The sequence below is a fragment of the Hypanus sabinus genome, chromosome 22 (genome assembly GCF_030144855.1).
Source record: "Hypanus sabinus isolate sHypSab1 chromosome 22, sHypSab1.hap1, whole genome shotgun sequence".
Lineage (NCBI taxonomy): Eukaryota > Metazoa > Chordata > Chondrichthyes > Myliobatiformes > Dasyatidae > Hypanus > Hypanus sabinus.
In genome coordinates, this window is record NC_082727.1 from 22,413,618 (window position 1) to 22,435,240 (window position 21,623).

Consider the following 21,623-nt stretch of genomic DNA (forward strand, 5'->3'; position numbering starts at 1 on the left):
TGAGTCCACCTTGGTCGCTACCCTGAATTCCATGTGATCTGACCTTCCTGCTGAGTATGCCATGCAGGACCTTGTTGGGGGCCCATATAAACAATATCCACTGCCCTGCCTTCAGCTCTCCCCTGGGTTACCTCTTCAAAACACTCTAAAGGGTTTGTCAGGCATGATCTCTCATGCACAAAACCATGTTGACTATTCCTGATCAGGCCTTGACTTTGATGGTAGATCTTATTCCTCAGAATTCCCTTCAGTATCTTTCCTGCAAGTGAAGTCAGGCTCACCAGCCTGCAAGTACCTGGCCTGTCCTTGTTACCTTTTTTAAACAATGGAAAATACTAGTCACTTGTCAGTCTTCTGGAATTTTGTCAGTGACTAACAGCTAAGCAAATATCTCTACAAGGGCCTCCTCAGTTTCTTTCCTAGCCTTCCATAAGGTCCAATGATGCACTTGGTAAGGCACTGGGGATTTGCCCACCTGAAAGCACTTCAAGGCTGCAAATCCGAACTTTGTTTTGGATCATACGCATACGATACAAAACTTTACTACTTATTACTCCCAATTTTTTATCATCCATGATATTCTGCTGAGTAAACTCCAAGTAGAGACAGACATTAAAAATCTCAGCCATATCCTGTGGCTCCACACATAGGTGATCTTGATGATCTTTAAGAGGACCTAGACTCAAACTAGTCATGCTATTACAGTTAATATGACTAGAATATAGAAGAGTACAGCCCAGGAACAGGCCATTCAGCCCACAATGTTGTGCCAAACCAGCTAAAAAGCAAATCAAAAACAGCCATACACTAATCCCTCCTGAGAACCCCTTGAGATTATTATCTTGCCTGTCAGATCCATCTCATGCCCACTTTATGCCCTTCTGATTTCCCTCTTATGCCTGGTCTTGAACTTTTTATATTTGTTGAGGAATTCTTTTGCACCCAGCTGCCTCTGAAGCATGCTTCCGTCTCTTTCCTTACCAGAGCCTCAATTCTTCTCCTCAGCAAGGTTCCCCAAACTTGGCATGTCTATCCTTCACCCTTACAGGAATATACTGCCCCTCTTATTATGAAATGACTTAAAAAAAAACAATTGCCAACTGTTTCTTTGCCTTCAAATAGTCACCCAGTCAGTATCAACTGGATCACATCTAATACCCTCGAAGTTCAAAGTTGGTCCCGCACCAGTTCAGGGCTTTAACCTACGTTGTTCTATTTTTTTTCCAAAACTATTTAAAAACTAATAGAACTGTGATCACTGCATCTAAAGTGCTCTCCAACCGCTTCCTCAGTTACTTGGGCTGTCACGTTCCCTAAGATAGGTCCTTTATTGCACTTTTTCGTTTTCGGAACGATTCAGATTTTGAACAAGATCCTCTGAAGAACGGTACTGTGTCACAATGAGAGAGCAACGTTGGAAAGGGAAAGCGCACCACTTAAAATGTATTAGACCAGCCCTGCAATCGCTAAGGCATTATAAAAGACTAGGGCCGTTTTGCGGCAGCAGCGGAGTGCAAAGGCACAGAATTTCAAAAGTAAACACACAAGGAGGCACTGTATTGGCCGCCCTGCCACTTCCAGCGCCCGGAAGGTGACGGCAGAGCGGGGCGGAGCAGAGCCGGAGCCGGCGGCCGTTGGCGGGCGCAGTCCTGTTGATGTTGGCGCCATGTGGAAAAAGAAGCCGCTCTCTATGGCCGTGAGTACCGCTTTCTTTCTGCAGTTGTGATTGCGAGTATTCGCCCAGCCGACTGCAAAGCAAAGCTCTTCATGCGGGCATTACTGCAACACAACTACAATCCGCCCTCCCCCTGCAAACAAAGGGGGCCCACGCCATTGCGAGCCAGCGCTGCCCCACTCCCCGTTACTACAAACTAGGTCTACTTCGGCTCAAGCAATGACTAAATACCAAATGCAGCTGCACTTCGCCAGGTCTCGTGAAACACCCTCTTCAATTTGCACCAGATCCCTAGATAATACTGAGTTGCAACAGCTTCTGCACTTGCCTGCCGTACAAACTCCGCACCTCTTCACTGCACCCCAAGCACTTTCCACCTCCCACCTGGCCGCCAGTCGCCCACCTGAGCCTAAAAGGCTGCCTTTCTTCAACCTGAGCACGTGGCAGACGCATACGCAACCCGAAACGCTCTTGAACTACTTTCTACAAGATCGTAATCCTGTCGTTCAGTCGCACAAAGTAGCCCCACTGACACCTCAAATTCTTCACCCCTCTCCCATCAGATTCCTTGATTGCTTGTTATCTACGGGGCTCCTAACTGCTGCCCATTTTCACTTACAACTTCTAAAGTGCTCTTGCTCACAGAATTAATAGATCCTCACACTGAAAGTATTTATTACTGTCCCAGGAGTTCCATACACAACACCCCACTGAACCTCGGAAAGTGTCCTTTACTTTCCATTACCATCCCTGAAAGGCCAGTCTCCCAGATAATGCCCTACACCACAACACCACTCTTCAATGGATTGCCACGAGTAAACAGGATTTCAAAACACTGCCCCACTCAGTCGCAGGAAATAAACTAAAATGTGCAGCCATCTTTATTTATCATGGCACCTCCAAAGCTGCTCGCAGGAAATGTCATTGCTGTCCTTGGATGTTGCAACCCAAATACTACTCTTTCATAAATATTGTGTGCACCAACCATCTCCCCCCCCCCCCCCACAACACTATTGCTTTGATGCCAGAGCTGTCTCTGTCTCTCTCTCCTCTCATTAGCACTCAGAGACTCCTGAACATTGATTGCCAAATTCTGATGTGGATACTGGAACCAAAATGGCCACCAACCTAGTTCCTTGATTTGGCTGTCTTCCTCAGACTGCATATCATGTATTTCTCTAGTCCAGGGAAAGTTAACAATCTGTCCCTTTCTATGGGTCATTTTATGCTTCCCTCATTGAATTCCATAAATTCCCTCAACCCTGGACTCTCAGACAAGGGGCAGTCTCTTTTCCTCAAATGTAACACCCTCTCAGCCAAATTGCATGGCTTTCCTTCCATGAGTTCAGCCAAGACAATAAGATGGCCACGGGAGTCTCATTCTCTGAGTTCTGTCTGTGGCATCTCCATGTGGAGACAGACCAAGCAGAACGGGACTACTGAGGATCTGCTAGTGTCTATTGTCTCCAAACCCAGATGTATCCAGCAGCTCATTCCAGACACAACATCCCATTGGACCCCAGAGAGTGTCCTTTTGCAGCAGTCTGCCCCAGTATCATCTCAGCAATTATCATGTCATTCATGTGCTTTACTTCTGAATCTCCATGGACTGATTTCCCCATCACATTGTATTGTGCCTCCACTGCCAGACCACCATATACAATGGATTCCGGTTAACTGGGGCAGCCGCTTGTTTGAGACATCTCTTAAAGAACAAAAACTAATTGAGAAAATGGCCAGGATTCCCTTTGTTTATTTGGGGCACTATGCTGCATAATTGGTACAGGAGACCTGCTGAAGTTTCCAGCTAGCATCACTTGCATGCAGTTGCAGTACACAGTGCTTAGAGTGAAAGTTTTTAAATAGTGTCAGCAGTGTGTGTGTTCAAAATCAGTGAATTTTGTCACTGATTGTTGGCATTAAGTAAATAATAAGACAATTCAGAACGGTTTTGCTCTTTGAAGTTTCAAGCATTCAGGCTTGGAGATGCCAGGAACAGTTGGGAGTGAAAATGAAATTATTTTATTTATTTATTGAGGCATAGCATGGAATAGGCCCTTCCACCCATTTGAGCTGTGCTGCACAGGACTGCCTCCCCCGCCCCCCCCCCCCCCCCCAACCTCTAGCCTAATTACAAGACGATTTACAATGATCAATTAACCTACTAACTGGCATGTGTCTGGATTGTGGGATGAAACCACAGCACCCAGAGAAAACCCATGCATTTGACAGCGAGGACTTACAAACTTCTTACGGATGACTTTGGAGTTAAATTCTGGACTCTGTTGCCCCAAGTGGTAATGGCATTGTGCTAACCACTACACTTCTGTGATGCCCACTACAAATGATTATTTCACTAATTCAACAAGTTAGGAACTACAAAGAATTTGAAGGTATCATTGAATGTTATAATGAAAACGAAGATTTGAAGGATGCAGACATCAAAGGCATTGTATGAAGGCAGTATTATCAGCACTAGGTGATCGTGCTGATTTTGTTCATTTACAGTCAATCAAAAGGACATGATAGTGTACACTGGACAAATTCCTTTGCTGTTAACTGTTAGGAACTACAGTTTTAGAATACTTCAGTTAGTATTCTAATTTGTTCCATATTTCATTTAAATACATAATTTGCTACTCAGTTAAACAGTAGTTTGTTCTTTTTATGTGTTTTTAATCATTTCCTTGAAGCTTCAGTTAAATGGATAGCCATTTAATTGGGCCAAAAGGTACTGGTCCACATGTGTCCCAGTTAAGGTTAACCAGAATCCACTGTACTTCAAAACCATATACTGCCCCAAAATGCCTTGTTTTGACCCTCATACATCCTGCCTTCTCTGTTGATTCCCTTCCCCTGCACTGTCCTTCTACCAGACCATTCAATCTACAAAGTTTGGTGACCATTGCTCTTTCCTCTCTTCATAGAATAGGTTACCAGAGTTATAGCAGAGTACTCTTTGGAGATCCATTTGTAATCTGAGCTATTTTGTTCGGCATGAAACAAGAACAATTGTGTGGGACAGAGTCACAGAAATAGATGTGATGGGAGAATGAGCAGGCATGAGAAGTTCAAAGGTCCAATTTAATGCCAGAGAAATGTACACAATATACATCCTGAAATGCTTTTTTTCGCAAACATCCGTGAAAACAGAGAAGTTTCCCAAAGAATGAACGACAGTGAAACGTGAGAACCCCAGACTCTGCCCCCAGCTCCCCCCTCCTGAGTGTCAGCGTCAGCAAGGTAATGATACCTCTCCTCCCCCAGCAAAAAAAAACACATCTGCTACTGAGCACAAGCATGAACTAGGCAATAGCTAAGACACAGTTACCCCAAAGACAATTGCATTTCATCTGGCATTCGACAAACCACAGGTTCTTGCTCTCCCTAATAAGGGAGAGGGTGTCCCCCAACTGGCCTTGCTGGTTCAGTTAGTGAACAAATGCATCTGCTCAGTGCTCCCAGCTCTGCTGTCATCTGGGAGAGAAGTCACATGGAGGTGCCCTGTTCTCAACTAGTAAAAGATTCCTGCCACTCCACAGCTGTCAGCAAATCCATTCCCATCCATCTTATCAGTCTTCCAAGCGCTCTTTCATATGCAAGCGATGTCCATGTCGGGTATTAGTAATCTGGGGGGGGGGGGTGGGGGGAGACTGTAGTTGGTTTATGAAACATCATTTTCTCTTAAGAGCAGCAGTAAACCTATCTGACATATTAATATGTTTTTATTTCCTTCCTTGATACAGTCATCATTGGTGGAAAAGAAACACTTTGAGGAAATTGCATTTGGACATGGAATTGGTCAAACAAAAAGGATAAAAACTTTCCCCATGAATTTAAGTCAATTGGAAAGCAGCAATAAAGAGAATTTTGTGAAATCAAGTATTCCAGAAACTCCTGATGTCAGTGAAGTGGTCCCTGAATGTCCAGTGAATAATGTAGAAATTTTTACTGTTCCTGAAACACAATTGAAGGAGAATATGATACCAGTCCGCCGTTATAGTTTTAACCAATCAAAGGAAAATATAATAGCTGAATCTCAGCAGTTTTTGTGCCATCCAGATATAGAAAATGAGAAACTGGTTCCACAATACAGGTTTATTGAGAACAAAAAGAGGCAAAGTCTATTGAAAGATTGTGAGACGCTTCGTTCTGTTAAGCTGCCTGGGAAAAGATTTACTAGTCCGGATGGGGCACTGAGGTCAAAGAAGTGGAAAGGAACCCTGGTTAAAGGGAAAGGTGATCCCGCATCCCAAGACACAGAGGCTTCCTCCGATAGTCTTCTAGAAGAGTGTCTAATGGCTATTAAGGAGACTGCTTCTGGGTCTCAGTTATGCAGCCCTGTGAAAAGAGTTGAGAATGGGAAGCTGCAAAGTATGAAGACAAGACAGTGTGTAAATAGTACTTTGAAGGTGTTCCCATCTCCAGCTACTGTACAGAAAGATGCAAAGTTTTGTTTGACTAGAAAGACCAAGATGGGGAACCTACAATTGCCCACACTTATAGATCTACTAAGGGATCCTTTCCAGAGATTAGATACAAAACAATATACAAATATACAGAATAAAAGTTGTGACTCTGCATTGACTCGAGTAACTAAAACACAATATGATGGCTGCAGTAAAAAGGAGAGTGAATGGATTCAGTCCACAGTGCCATTGAATAAAGTTCGGCTACAGACACTGCAAACACCCTCAAAGCTGGATCTCCTAAAAACTCCTGACACACCTGCAGAACATCAATGGGAACTGTGCAAAGGGGATACTATACCTCACTGCATAAATTCAAAACATAAAAACTGTGAAGAGACACTGACTGATTATACAGGCAACAAAGGAAAGGCTGTCACAGTTTTGGAGACAGAGACGTATCAGCATGAACTACATGCCAATATATCAAACAAAACCCAGCTTGCAGAAGTTACATTATCAGACAACTCACAAGAAACACAGATGGGGATCAAGCTACAAAGTTTCGACAGAGCAGCAAAGATGAGCTGCCCAAGGTACAAATTAGTTCTTGATTTTGCAGTATACAGTTATTTGTGTAATTTCAAGAATGGAGTCAGGATGTTCAAGCAGGGAGATAAGGATACTATAAGGATATTCCTGGAAACTATAAATTGCTGATTCTCATATCACCATTAAGGAATATATTATGTTCCCTAGAAAGATTGTGAACCCTGTAGAATTTTCTGTTTCTCCATAAATATGACCAGATCTTCATGTAAGTCCTAAAACAAGATAAAGAGAACCCAATTAAATAAATAACACAAAAAATTATATTTGTTCATTTATTGAGAAAAATGAACCAATATTACATGTATTTGTTGGAAAAAGTATGTGAATCTTTGCTTTCAGTAACTGGTGTGACCCCCTTGTACTGCAATAACTTCAACCAGATGTTTTTAGTAACTGTTGATAAGTCCTGCACATTGGCTTGGAGGAATTTTAAGCAATTCCTCCTCACAAAACTGCTTCAACTCTGAGATGTTGATGGGCTTCCTTGCATTGTCTGCTTGCTTCAGATCCTTCCACAACATTTCTATAGGTTTAAAGTCAGGACTTTGACTCAGCTATTCCAAAACATGAATTTTCTTCTTTTTAAATCATTCTGTTGTTAATTTACTCTTGTCTTCCGGATCATTGTCTTGTTGCATTATCCAACTTCTATTAAGCTTCAGGTGACGGACTGCTACCCTGACATTCTCTTGTCAAATGTCTTGATACAATTTGGCATAGCAGTCCCAAACCATGATGTTCCTTCCACCAAGTTTCACAGTTGGGATGAGGTTTTGGTGTTGGTGTGCAGTGCCCTTTTTCCTCCAAACATAGCAATGTGCATTACTGCCAAAAAGTTCGACTTTTGTCTAATCTGTCCACCGAACATTGTCCCAGAAGCATTGTAGAACATCCAGGTGGTCTTTTACAAATTTGAGACATGCAGCAATGTTTTTTTGGAGAGCTGTGGTTTCCTCAGTGGTGTCCTTCCATGAACACCATTCTTGTTCAGTGCTTTTCTTATAGTGGACACACGAACAGAGACTTTAGCAAGTTCTTGAGATTACAGTAGGTTTTTTTTGCTGTTACCCTTGGGTTCTTTTTCATCTCTTGTGGTGCTGTTGGTGTGATCTTTGCAGGATGCCCACTCTTTGGGAGAGTAGCAACAGTACCGAGTTTCCTCCGTTGATAGACAATATCTCTCACTGTGATCTGATGAACACTCAGGTCTTCAGAAATGCTTTTGTAGCTTTTTCCAGCTTCATGTGTTTCTACAATTTTTCTAAGGTCCTCTGAAAGTTATTGTGATCGAGTTGTGGTGCGCATAAACAGATCTTTCTTGAGAGGAGCAGACTCTGTCAGTAACCTGACTTTGTGTCTTTTTTAATAGAGCAGGGCACCTCTACAACCCACACCTCCAATCTCATCTCATTGATTGGAACACCTTATTCCAAATGGCTTTTGTAGAAGGCATTACTCCAGAGGTTCACATACGTTTCCCAACAAATACATGTAATATTGGATCTTTTTTCTCAATAAATAAATCAGCAAGTATAATGTTTTTGTGTTGCTTAGGATTCTCTATCTATTTTTAGGATTTATATGAAGATCTGAACACATTTTAAGTAATGTTTATGGAAAAATAGAGAAAATTCTACAGGGTTCACAAATTTTCTAGCAGCACTATGGGAAAGGATTAATAGGGAGGGTATTTATAATAATTTGGTAAAACATTAGGTACAGGCAGTCCCCGGGTTACGTACGAGTTCTGTTCCTAAGTCCGTCTTTAAGTCAGATTTGTACGTGTTGGAACAAGTACATCCGGTATTTAACGTGAGTTAGTCAAACATTTGTCTTAGTATATAGTATATATTTTACCTTTCTATGCAAATAAAACACTTGAGAAACATATGTATTCCAATAATTAAACCACTGCGTTGCTTAGTAATCGGGGCAGACCTTTCACATGCTCTCATCATCTCAGTTTATCCGTTATCCTTTAAAATTGTTCCAATCATTGACCGACTGCAGCCTAACGCTTTTCCAATGACTGGTCGCGTTTCACCTCTTTCCAAATGCTTTATTATTTCCATTTTATTTTCAATTGCAATCGCTTCTCGTCAATGGAACAGAAACACTGTGGGCGGCGGGTCCTGAGCTGCACCGGCTCCTGAGGTCCGCCGGGTCCTAAGGACCACCGCACTGAGACAGGTTAAATGGGACAAGTGGGGGGCTATGCTGGGTTTGGGTATTTGATCCTCCACAATATTTTGCATGGGAATTTAAACTGGAGGTGGCAGTGTGTTTTGTTTTTACAAGATTGAGTTGTGAGCTCGACATGATACGGGAGTCACTGGATCGACATCAACTCAGCATGGGAGTGGACTGTCACTAAATCGAACTCGGGAACCTCTGTTCTTGATCCCAGCACTGATCTCATTGTGCCACCAGCCAACTGGAACGGGTGGGGGGGGGGGCAGCGCGGGTCAGGGTGAATCTTACTAAGAAAAATTTAAGCCAAATACAAAGATAAACACTCAACACAGTGTCAATGGCAATGACTTAAAATGGCAGATGGCGTTCTCCTTCCTCGGTTTGTAAGTACAAGTTGTCCGTAAGTTGAATGTTTGTAACTCGGGGATTACCTGTACATAACAGTCAGCAGGACTTTTGTGGGGCAAGTAACATTTTACTAACAATTGAGTAGAGCTGGTTGATGTTGTCTATGTGGATTTTAGCAATGCATTTGACAAACTTCCTCATGCCAAGCTCAGCTAGAGGATGACATGCATGGGATCAACGGTGACTAGGACATTTGAATTCAGTGTTGTCTAATGCTGAGGGTAATGGTCAATGGCTGTTAGTATGACTGGAGATCCTTAACTGGTGCTGTTCTACAGGGATCTGTAATATGACCTATACTGTTTGTTCACAGACAATATAAAGGCCAATGATGTTGTGGACAGTGTGGAAGATTGATTAAAGGATACACCAGGATATTGGTTAGTTGCAGATATGGGCTTAGAAATGGCAGCTGGGATTTAATCAGGCCACATGTGAGGTGCTACACTTTGGGTGATCAAAAGTAGAGGAACAGCACACTGTAAATGTAAATACATAGATAAATCTTGGTGTCCAAGTCCATAGCTCCCTGTCAATGCATAGAGAATTCTTGGTGTCCAAGTCCATAGCTCCCTGTCAATGCATAGAGAATTCTTGGTGTCCAAGTCCATAGCTCCCTGTCAATGCATAGAGAATTCTTGGTTCAAGTCCATAGCTCCCTGTCAATGCATAGAGAATTCTTGGTTCAAGTCCATGGCTCCCTGTCAATGCATAGAGAATTCTTGGTTCAAGTCCATAGCTCCCTGAAAGTGGCTGCTCAGTAAACCTTTATTACCTGCATTCCTTTATTAGTTGAGGCATTGAGCTTGAGAGTCAGTATGAATTTTACAGACAGCAATTATCTGAGAGTACTAAATACTAAAACCTTGTCTATGTCTCTCCTAAATGTATAAACTTTTATCAGGTCTCCCGCAGAATCAGGTTCTGTACATGCTACCCAAATGAAAACCCATCACTGGCCCAAGCATAAATGCATATTTTGATATAGTTTTTGTATAGTTACATAATTCTCCGGTATGGAATCTGTACTGATAGCTTGAATGTCTTTACTTATGTTTTTACTTAAATTTTCTGAAACTTCAACATCATTAGGCTCATTGGTGAAAATGGGCTGAGGCTGCACAGTCATCATGGAGTGCCTTCACACAATCCCCACAACTAAATGTTAACTTTGTTTATCTTTAAGAGTCAAAGATTTTGTTCAGATTTGGCAAGGTAGACTGTGTAAGAGACCCTTGCCATGTGGAATTACATGATGTTTGCCAGTTCTTCATTTGCAAGCAGCTTGTCTAGAGATACATCACATCCTGGTGCATTTTACTTTTTTATTTCTTCCATTTAAGACATGTGAAAAACGCATCTGATCACTTCAAAATAGGCGAATTCTAGGGTTTTCAGTCTTAGACAGTCTGATACAGTTTGATTTATTTTAGAATTTATTAACTTCCATTCATCTCCTTCTAACCAATGTGCTCTGTCCTGATGAAATGCAAAGTAAATTTGTTATCAAAGTATGCATATGACACTGTACTACCCTGAGATTCCCTTTCTTGCAGGCATTCATAGTAGAACAAAATACAGTAGAATCAATTAAAAATTATATATTAACAAAGACTGACAAAAACAATACATACATTTCAAACAAACAAACAGGTGGTGTGGGACCTAAGGCTCACATACTTCCTTCCTGATTACAGCAGTGAGAAGAGACCATGGCCGTATGGTGGAGGTCCTTGATGATGGATGCTCCTTGTCGATGTATTCAACGATAGTGAGGGCTTTCCTTCTGATGGACTGAGCTGTATTCACTACTTTTTGTTGACTTTTTTTTCTTTCAAGAGCAGTGTGGTTTCCATACCAAGATGTGATGCAACCAGTCAGGTTACCTAATGATGGTTGGTTATCAAAGATGTGATAACAGCACATTTGGAAAGAGGTGAAATCATTGGACAAAGTCAGCATGGATTTGTGAAAGGAAAATCATGTCTGACGAGTCTTATAGAATTTTTTGAAGATGTAACTAGTAGAGTGGATAGGGGAGAGCCAGTGGATGTGGTATATTTAGATTTTCAAAAGGCTTTTGACAAGGTCCCACACAGGAGATTAGTGTGCAAACTTAAAGTACACGGTATTGGGGGTATGGTATTGATGTGGATAGAGAATTGGTTGGCAGACAGGAAGCAAAAAGTGGGAGTAAACGGGACCTTTTCAGAATGGCAGGCAGTGACTAGTGGGGTACCGCAAGGCTCAGTGCTGGGACCCCAGTTGTTTACAATATATATTAATGATTTAGACGAGGGAATTAAATGCTGCATCTCCAAGTTTGTGGACGAAGCTGGGCAGCGGTGCAAGCTGTGAGGAGGATGCTAAGAGGATGCAGGGTGAATTGGATAGGTTAGGTGAGTGGGCAACTTCATGGCAGATGCTATTTAATGTGGATAAATGTGAGGTTATCCACTTTGGTTGCAAGAACAGGAAACCAGATTGTTATCTGAATGGTGGCTGATTAGGAAAAGGGGAGGGGCAGTGAGACCTGGGTGTCATTGTACACCAGTCATTGAAGGTGGGCATGCAGGTACAGCAGGCGGTGAAAAAGGCAAATGGTATGTTGGCATTCATAGCAAAAGGATTTGAGTACAGGAGCAGGGAGGTTCTACTGCAGTTGTACAAGGCATTGGTAAGACCGCACCTAGAGTATTGTGTGCAGTTTTGGTCCCCTAATCTGAGGAAAGACATTCTTGCCATAGAGGGAGTACAAAGAAGGTTCACCAGATTGATTCCTGGGATGGCAGGACTTTCATATGAAGAAAGACTGGATCGACTTGGCTTATACTGACTGGAATTTAGAAGATTGAGAGGGGATCTTATTGAAAAGTATAAAATTCTAAAGGGATTGGACAGGCTAGATGCAGGAAGATTGTTTCCGATGTTGGGGAAGTCCAGAACGAGGGGTCACAATTTAAGGATAAAGGGGAAGTCTTTTAGGACCGAGATGAGGAAAAACTTCTTCACATAGAGAGTGGTGAATCTGTGGAATTCTCTGCCACAGGAAACAGTTGAGGCCGGTTCATTGGCTATATTTAAGAGGAAGTTAGATATGACCCTTGTGGAGAGAAAGCAGGTACAGGGTTCTGAGTTGGATGATCAGCCATGATCATACTGAATGGCGGTGCAAGCTCGAAGGGGCGAATGGCCTACTCCTGCACCTATTTTCTATGTCTATGTTTATTAAAAACTGAAGATAAGAGGATACATAAACAATAAGTACACTATAGTTAAGCCTCTCCAAATCATATGTTATACGAATATAATATGAACAGGACAAAAAAAAAACAAACTAGGTGTATCAATATGGAAAAAAAACAGAAAAAGAAGAAAAAAAAGTACCCCAGAAAACAAGAAATGATCTAACAAGCTAACCACTAACTGAAAAAAGAAAAAGAAAAAAAAAACATGGGCTGCTTATAGTACCTAAGAAAAGACAAATACTCATCTGTGTCATCAGCTCCAGTCCTCTCTACATATAAATAATCAGAAACAGAAAAAAATAGGATTGGAACAGGGTCAAATTACGTCATGTGAAAATATTGACAAGTCTTTTCAAATTTAATAGAAGAGTCATATATGACACTTCTAATTTTTTCCATTTTAAACATTGATTGAGATTTAAACATTGAGAAAACCAATGAAATGTGGTAGGGGGATTAATCTCTTTCCAATTCAACAAAATAGATCTCTTAGCCATTAATGTAAGAAATGCAATCATCCGACAAGCAGAAGGAGATAAATGAATTGACTTCCATCATTGGTAGACCAAAGATTGCAGTAATAGGATGAGAGTTGAGCTTCAAATGGAACACAGTTTATTACTTAAATCTTTGTTCGAAAATCAATTAATGAAAACCAGAAGTGAATTTTATATACATAATGATAAATTGGGCAATTGTTAGCTAACCAATTGAAGGATGCTTCGGTTAATCGTCAAATTATTAAGATCCGTAAACAGAATGGTGAATTGACAGTTAATCATGATGAGATAAACAAATTTTTTCAAGATTTTTATACTTCTCTGTATCATTCTGAATTTCCTCATGATCTTAATACCATGCATGATTTTTTAGGGAAATTGAATTTTCCAAAATTATCTGAAGAACGCTTAATATTAGAAACTCCTATTACGGATGCAGAAGTTAAAGGTGTTATTTCCTCAATGAATTCCAGAAAAGCACCAGGTCCAGATGGGTATACAGTGGAATTCTTCAAGTTTTTTTTCTTCTACTCTTTCTCCTTGGTTATGCAGGGTTTTTGAAGAAGCAATTAGATTAGGTAAACTACCACGATCTTTTTATAGAGCTTCCATTTCTTTAATATTGAAAAAAGATAAAGACCCTACTGACTGTGCATCCTATAGACCGATATCCCTGTTGAATGTAGATGCCAAGATCTTTTCCAAGTTACTGGTGACCAAACTGGAGAAGGTATTAACCTCAAATTATCTCAGAAGATCAAACTGGATTTATTAAAAATCGTTATTTTTTTAATATTAGGAGATTATTGAACATTGTTTATACTCCTTCACGTAGCACCCCAGAATGTGCCATTTCATTAGATGCTGAGAAAGCATTTGATAGAGTTGAATGGCCATATTTAGTTACTGTGCTTGAGAAGTTTAACTTTAGTCTGACATTTATATCTTGGATTAAACTGATATATCATACTCCAGTAGCCTCGTTTTACTAACAATCAAAGATCTCCCTTTTTTCGCTTATTCCGGGGTACCAGGCAAGTTTGTCCTCTTAGTCTATTATTATTCGATATTGCCCTGGAACCTTTGACAATTGCTATTAGAGAATCACCTAACACTTTTGGCATTACTCGTGGGATGGATATACATAAGTTATCATTAAATGCAGACGACTTGTTATTATATATTTCTGATCCTGAGAAATCCATTCCTGCAGTTATATCATTGTTGGCTCAGTTTGGTAATTTTTCCCATTATAAATTGAATCTTAATAAGAGTGAATTGTTCCCCCTAAATAGACAGGTTCCAATTTACGGAAATTTTCCTTTTAAATTAGTTAATGATTATTTTACATACTTAGGGATTAAAATTACAAAAAAGCATAAGGATTTATTTAAGGTTAATTTTTTACCCTTAATTGATCAGATTAAATGTTTGTTTACTAAATAGTCACCACTGTCTTTATCACTGATAGGTCGGATTAATGCTATTAAGATGATTATTTTACCTGATTCGTTGTCTTGACGAAAAATGTTGACAATTCCTTTTCTCCCTCAACTTTTCTTAGACCTGCTGAGTTCCTCCAATAGGTTGTGTTTTCTTTGCTCCAGTTTGCATCTTCTGTGGCTTCTGACATCTCCACATTGTATGGAGCATTACATCCCAATTCTTTTATGGGTAACTGGCCCCTTGGCTTCCAGAATCAAAGTTGCTTGTCAAAGCAGTGACAAATGATTGCAGAAGTTATTCAAATATATGTAAAGGCAAAAAAAAAAGTAATTACAGTAAAAATGATTTTAGAGCATATCAGTAGTCCAACTATTCACCACTTCTCTGCTTTTTCACCTTCCAATGGTAATAATGGGCTTGGAGCAGTGATACCAGTTTCTCAACATCAAGCTGAATGTCAAACAGGAGTCTCAGATTCCCAAATTCAGTAACTTGTAATATGTTTCATTGCTTTGAAAGAAGTTGAGAAACTGCACTGAAACTGTGCTCTGCTAAATATGATGTTGGAAAGGCGTTTTCCACAGTGCAGGGGCAGGATAGCATTCAGAGATTCCTTTCTGCAACCGAACGTCTTGATAATGTTTTTTTTAAAACCTTGACTTCAGATCAAAGTCATTTTGTAGTAAGATCAGTCCTTCCTCTATCCCTTCTGTTAATTCCTTATTACAACTGTTCAAGAATGAATTTATTACCCAACCTGGAATTTGAGAGAATATCCAGAATTCTCTCTTGACATGTTCTTATGCAACTCACCCAGGTGGGCACTGCATACCTGAAGATCATCATCTGGTGTTCCTTTCTCTTTCAACATAGAGAGGCTTGGAAATGGGAGAAGGTCGCAACAGCCAATGTTGTACTTAAAAAAAAAAGTTAACTTGGACATAAATGTAGAGATGAGTGATTTGGCTTCGATAATTTGATGATTTGACAATTGAAGATTGATTTCATTAAAATGTGCAAATAATTCTGACAAATAAGCAATACCATGCCTAATATTGTTGAGTTGATTACTGGATGAAGCATTGCAGTTTTCAAATAAGTTTATCAGTTTCAAGAAGTGCATAAAAGTGTCTCAGGCTGTTTCCTTTTTGAGAGGTGCAGGTGGCATATCAGTTCCTCTCCAATTGTATGGAGCTTTCTAGATTTAGCCATGAGCAATAAAATGGAGCACACAGACCATCACTGTTGTCAAGTGCTGGCAAACATGTTTTGAAGTGTTTTTCATTCCTGAAAGTTTTTACAAAGTGACTGAAAATAAAGACGGTTGGTGGTGTAGTGGCATCAGTATCGGACTTCGAGGTGAGTGCTCCCAGGTTCAAATCTGGCTCCTTGCATGCTTTCCATTCGTGCTGGGTTGAGCGTCGAGCTAGCAACTCATCCTTGTAAAAGAAACAGACAAATACTAAAGAAATGGCAAGGTTTCTGTCCGATGTGCCACAAGGCACGGAGAGGAAACAGCAACTGAAAGTAAGCCAGATTCTTGTTTGCTTATCAGAGTGTATTCTCTTCAAATGTTCACCTGACACTGCGTTTGCTAGTACAATTTCCACACTAATCACGCAGTGACACAATTCCTGAGAGTTAGAGCATGATTCACATTGAGGTAAAATTCAGAATCTGCCCTTTCGGATGGTCTTGACCACATTTGAAGGCTTCTTGAACATTTGAAGAGAATACACTCTGATAAAGCAAACAAAAACTTGGCTTATTTTCAGTCATTTCATGATTGATAGGCATTGATGTTCAGAAGAATGTGGATATTTCTGGAAGCTTAGCAGGCAACTGGAAAAGCAAATTTCATGTAGCCCTTAACTGCAGATTTTGCACGTTAACATAGTTGATTTGGTATAAATAACTGCCTTGTAATTCAGACCTGACAATGTCTTTAGTATTTGCTGAGGAATAATGCAGTACACATGCTTTATTGCTGTTCTCTTGGTAACCAGTTCTAACATGGAGCTGACTTTTGTATAGAACAGGGGTGGGCAAACTTCTTGACTTGTGGGCCACAAAGGGTTCTAAAATTTGACAGGGGGGCCGGACCAGGAGCAGATGGACGGAGTGTTTTGGTAATACACCTCATAAGAGAAAATAAAATATCATGGGATATGTAGAAAACATGTGCTTTAATTTCAATTGAAAATGAACAAATGCATTACAACAAAATATCTGTCTTTGAAGTCCCATGGTATTTAGCTATTTATTGAAATGACTTTTAAAACACTGAAAATTAAATGAATAAAATACAGCTTTTTTAATAGTAACAGTTATTATTTTAAAGCACTGAAAATTCTGTTATCCTTCAAGATATTATCATCATCACTCTCCTCCTGCCTGTCTTTATTTCAAAAACGGTAGGAGATGCAGGTCTACTTGTCCTGCTCCTTCTTATTCAATTGTCCCCTGTGCCAAAACTCAACAACGACGAGCACAAGGAGAGAACAGTGACAGCGCGCCAGTATGCGGAGCGCGTTATTTGATCTGGAGCGCATTTTTTATTTTGAGAATGTATGTGCACCTGCGCACTACTCATGTCCATCACTTAACAGAAATGACATGGAACATGTAAGGCTTATTGAAAAAAATATTTTCAAGTGCATTTTTTACATAACACAAGGAAGAAACTTATTTTTAATTTCAGTGGGAACAGTGTTGTTGGTCTCCCTTTTTAGCCAGCGCATCAAAGTCTGGATTTAGTTTTGTTGTGGCGATTCTCAGGATGGATCTGAGGTGTTGGTCAGTTAACTTGGATCTGTGGCTGGCTTTGTTGATGTTCATGACGCTGAACGCCTGTTCACACAAATAGGTCGAGCCGAACAAAGAGTAAAGTGCCAATGTGGAGTAATACGCTGCACCACAACAAAGGTCAATGTGTAGCGGTGTGCTACATCCAGCGCTAAAATTATGACATGGAGTCGGTAACTGCAGTCGAAGAAAAAAACTTTATTCGAAATCCCCAGCCTCACTTTTAAGCCTCCCTCAACCTGCCCCCCGTGGCGCAGAGGCTCCAAAGCTCTGTTCTCGCAAATCCCCGCAGGCTATCTCCCTTAGCCGGCACGCTGGCTAATTGTGAGCCGGTTCGGATGTGCCAGGAAATGGGTCGCCACAAATGTATATAGATTGCGTCATCTATTGGGAAAACGCCAGAATTGCGGGGAAAAAATGTTAACAAGGTTTATTAATATAATTTCGTCAAGTTCTGCGGGCTGGATTAAAAAGCTTAACGGGCCGCATATGGCCCCCGGGCCGTAGTTTGCCCATGCCTGGTATAGAAGCATTTTGTGCACCATTTGCTGTCTGGCAAGAGCTAAAGCAAAGCATGCTGAAACATTTTTATTATATAAATCACTATAAGATGTTGAAAAAAGTATTCTGTCACTGATAAATAGGTGAAAGCACAAATCAACAGGATAGAAGTGTTCTTACTATTTGAAGATGTCTCAAGCTCGTCTTTGTCTGCTCCTGCCCCACTGAACTTGTGTCCTCGTACCTTGAGTCCATTCTATCCTCCTTGGTTCAGTCCCTTCCCAACTAAATCTGTGATGCTTCTCATGGTCTCGATCTCACTAACTTTCAATTCCATGGCCCTGCTGCCTCACGTTCACCATGGATGTACAGTCCTTATACGCTCCTATCCCCCATCAAGAAAGCCTTAAAGCTCTCTGCTTCTTTCTCAATAGAGCCAGTCAGTTCCCCTCCGTCACCATCTTATTCTGTTTGGCAGAGCTAGTCCTCACCTATGACAGTTTTTCCTTAAGCTCCTCCCACTTTCTCCAGACTCGAAGGGTAGTCATGGGCTCCAACTATGCCTATCTTTTTGTTGGCTATGTAGAACTGTCCATGTTTCAAGCCTTCCCTGGTCAATGCTCCCTAACTCTTCCTGCGCTATATTGACGACTGGATTTGTGCTGCTTCATGCACCCATACTGAGCTTGTCAATTTTATCAACTTTGCCTCCATCTTCCACCCTGCCCTTAAATTCTGTTGGTTCACTTCTGATGCCTCCCTCCCTTTTCTTGATCTGTCTCTGTTTCTGTTTCCGGAGACAAACTTTTGATGGACACTTTTAATAAACCTACTGATTCCCATGGTTATCTTGACTATACTTCCTCCCACCCTGTCTCCTGTAAAAACGCTATTCCCTTTTCTCAGTTCCTTCATCTTTGCCACATCCGTTCCCAGGAAGAGGCTTTCCTTTCCAACGCATTAGAGATGACTTCTTTAAAGAACAGTGTTTCCTGTCCACCACTATTGATGCTGCCCTCACCCGTATCACCTCCAGTTCCTGAACGTCCGCACTCACCCCATCTTCCCGCCTTCTTAACTGTGATAGAGTTCCTCTTGTTCTTACCTACTACCCTGTGAGTCTCTGCATCCAACACATCATCCTCTGCAACTTCTGCTATCTCCAAAGGGATCCTACTACTGAACATACCTTTACCTCCCCTCACTTTCCTCTTTCCACAGGGATCGTTGCCTCCATGATTCCCTTGTCCATTCATCCCTCCCCACTAATTACCCTTCCAGCAAGCAGCCGAAGTGCTACACCACCTCCCTCACTTCCATCCAAGGTCCCAAACAATCCTTCTAGTTGAGAGCTACTTCACCTGCAAACCTGCTGGGGTTGTCTGTTTTGCCTAGTGCTCCTGATCCCCTACATTAGTGAGAACCATTGTAAATTGGAGGACTACTTCGTCAAGCACTTCTTTTCCATCTGCCAAAATGAAATTTCCTGATGGCCAACCGTTTTAATTCAATTCCCATTCCCGTTCTGACATGTTGGTCCATGGGCCTCCTCTTGTGGCACAATGAGGCTACACTCAGAGTGGAGCAGCAACACCTTATATTCCATCTTGGTAGCCTCCAATCAGATGGGATGAATATCAATTTCTTCTTCTCATTCAAGTTCTTTCTTTCCCTCTTCCCTTTTCTTCTGTTCCCTATTTTGGTCTCTTATCACTTCTCAACTGCTTATCATCTCTCCCTGGCTCCCCTCCTCCTGTGATCCACTATCGTCTCCTATTAGATTCCTTCTTCTCCAGCCCTTTTCCTACCCATCTGACTTCACCTATCACCTTCTAGCAATCCTCCTTCATCTCCCCCCACTTTTCTATTCCAGTATCTTCCTCCTTCCTTTCAGTCCTGAAGAAGGGTCTTGGCCTGAACAAAGATTGTTTATTAATATCCATGTATGCTGCCTGACCTGCTGATTTCCTAGAGCTTTTTGTGTTTGTTGCTTTGCATTCAGTTGACTGTCATATTTGTATTTTCTCCCTCTGCTTTGGAGTGTATTGAGCCTCTGGTACGTGGTCAGAGTGATTTTTTTCGCATGAAAAATGGCAGGAAGTTGCAGCTCAGGCCAAAGGTATACTTTTTCGATCAGGAGTCACTGCATACTGATTTAGAGCAGGAAGCTTAACATCTAAAGGCTGATTTATACTTGTGCGTTGCATCTACGCCTTAGGTACCGCGTACCCTACACCACAGGGTATCAAATAATTAAATAAGGGGTAGGCCATTTAGAACTGAAATGCGGAAAAACTTTTTCACGCAGAGAGTGGTGGATATGTGGAATGCTCTGGCCCAGAAGGCAGTGGAGGCCAAGTCGCTGGATGCATTCAAGAGAGAGTTAGGTAGAGCTATTACAGATAGCGGGGTCAAGGGATATGGGGAGAGGGCAGGAACGGGGTACTGATCAGCCATGATCACAGTGAATGGCGGTGCTGGCTAGAAGGGCCAAATGGCCTACTCCTGCACCTACTGTCTATTGTAGGCTGATGTGCATCTCTCCAAAAAACTCACTCATGGGTTGTGGCGACGCAGACTGCAGCAACTGTGATTGGTCCACTTGGTAGCATTGCATTTCCTCCTACGCATTTCCGGTTGCTTCTTCTCCGCCACGTCTTGTACACCGATGCGAAGTAGATGAACCAAATAGGCAAATCTACCTGCCGACATGCGAAAATGTTTGAAATGCATTTCCTTGTCTATGTCTCTCACGAAGAAACTCAACACAGTGGCATAGAAACCCCACTGCCAGCTAGCGTTTTGGCGCACACCGATGCATGCTCGCGACGGCGTAGAGCGACGCTGAAGTGGAAATCAGGGCGACGGCGTAGGCTGCTGCCTTCAGCCCACAGCAGTTGGAGAAGTATCCTGTTCAGCATACTCTGAGACTGAAACTTGGATCATTTTATTCTTTGTTATTGCTGCTGTTATGATTGGAATTGATTTGAGTCTTTTTTAATCAATGTGATTAAAGTTCTACATTGTCTTTTTCTTTCCTCCATTAGTAAGAAGTGTTCAGATGATGGTGTAAGCTTTCACAAGGGTCGGTTCCAAGTCGTGACAGTAAATGACGTCCTTAGTTCCTGTGGAGATCCTGAAAAACATTTGACCATTACGGTGAACCAGCCAGGTACTCTGAGTAACAACAGCACAGAGCGATGTATTCTGAGGGATGATTGGTAAGGACTTGCAGAACTCTTTCTTTCTCTTGTCTGTTTAATAATACTATCTATGCCCAATGTCAAAGTGTTTCCAAAAATCCTGCCACAGCAGTTCTTGCACTTAGTGCTTCGCTCCTTTTTGTTTCTCTTGCTCTGATGGGAGTTTGTAATGTATGTCAGACTGTTGTAATCAGGAGCCCAGAGTATTCATTTGGATCAATGAATCCTGGACAACTTGTCATGACGATGTTTACAGACTTGTTTTTAATTTCTCTAGGATATAAAATAAACTAATAGTACTGTTACCTTGATGGATGAAGTATAAATGAGGCAAAAGTTGGACAAGTAGTTACAGTTTACAGGATATTGTTACTCAAAAGTCTCAAAGGCTGGAAAAATTTGAACACATCACTATAACAATGCATGCTAAAATGGAAGCTATCAGTGATGGAAGTCTTTGCACTTTGTTTGGTCAGTTTGTTGATACATGTTTTACGCAGAACATTGAACAAAGTACCATTGGAACAGACCCTTTGGCACATGATGTCTGTGCCAACCATGATGCCTCATTAGAATCATACAGCATAGAAACAGGATCTTTAGTACACGCCAACCAGGATTCC

General features: G+C 41.3%; 1 protein-coding gene across 2 annotated transcripts in view; it reads left to right on the forward strand.

The window, feature by feature from the left end:
* The window catches only part of dna2 (DNA replication helicase/nuclease 2), a 100,238-nt gene that overhangs the window by 14,790 nt on the left and 63,825 nt on the right, over positions 1-21,623 (forward strand). Inside the window, exons 1-3 of one of the 2 annotated variants that reach the window (XM_059947273.1) lie at positions 1,620-1,696; positions 5,422-6,680; positions 20,845-21,018. In XM_059947273.1, the coding sequence (XP_059803256.1) occupies positions 1,667-1,696; positions 5,422-6,680; positions 20,845-21,018 (1,463 nt within the window). In that variant the 5' untranslated portion in view covers positions 1,620-1,666. Of the gene's footprint in view, positions 1-1,619; positions 1,697-5,421; positions 6,681-20,844; positions 21,019-21,623 lie in introns of those variants that run through there. The other variant, XM_059947274.1, reaches the window with a different exon arrangement.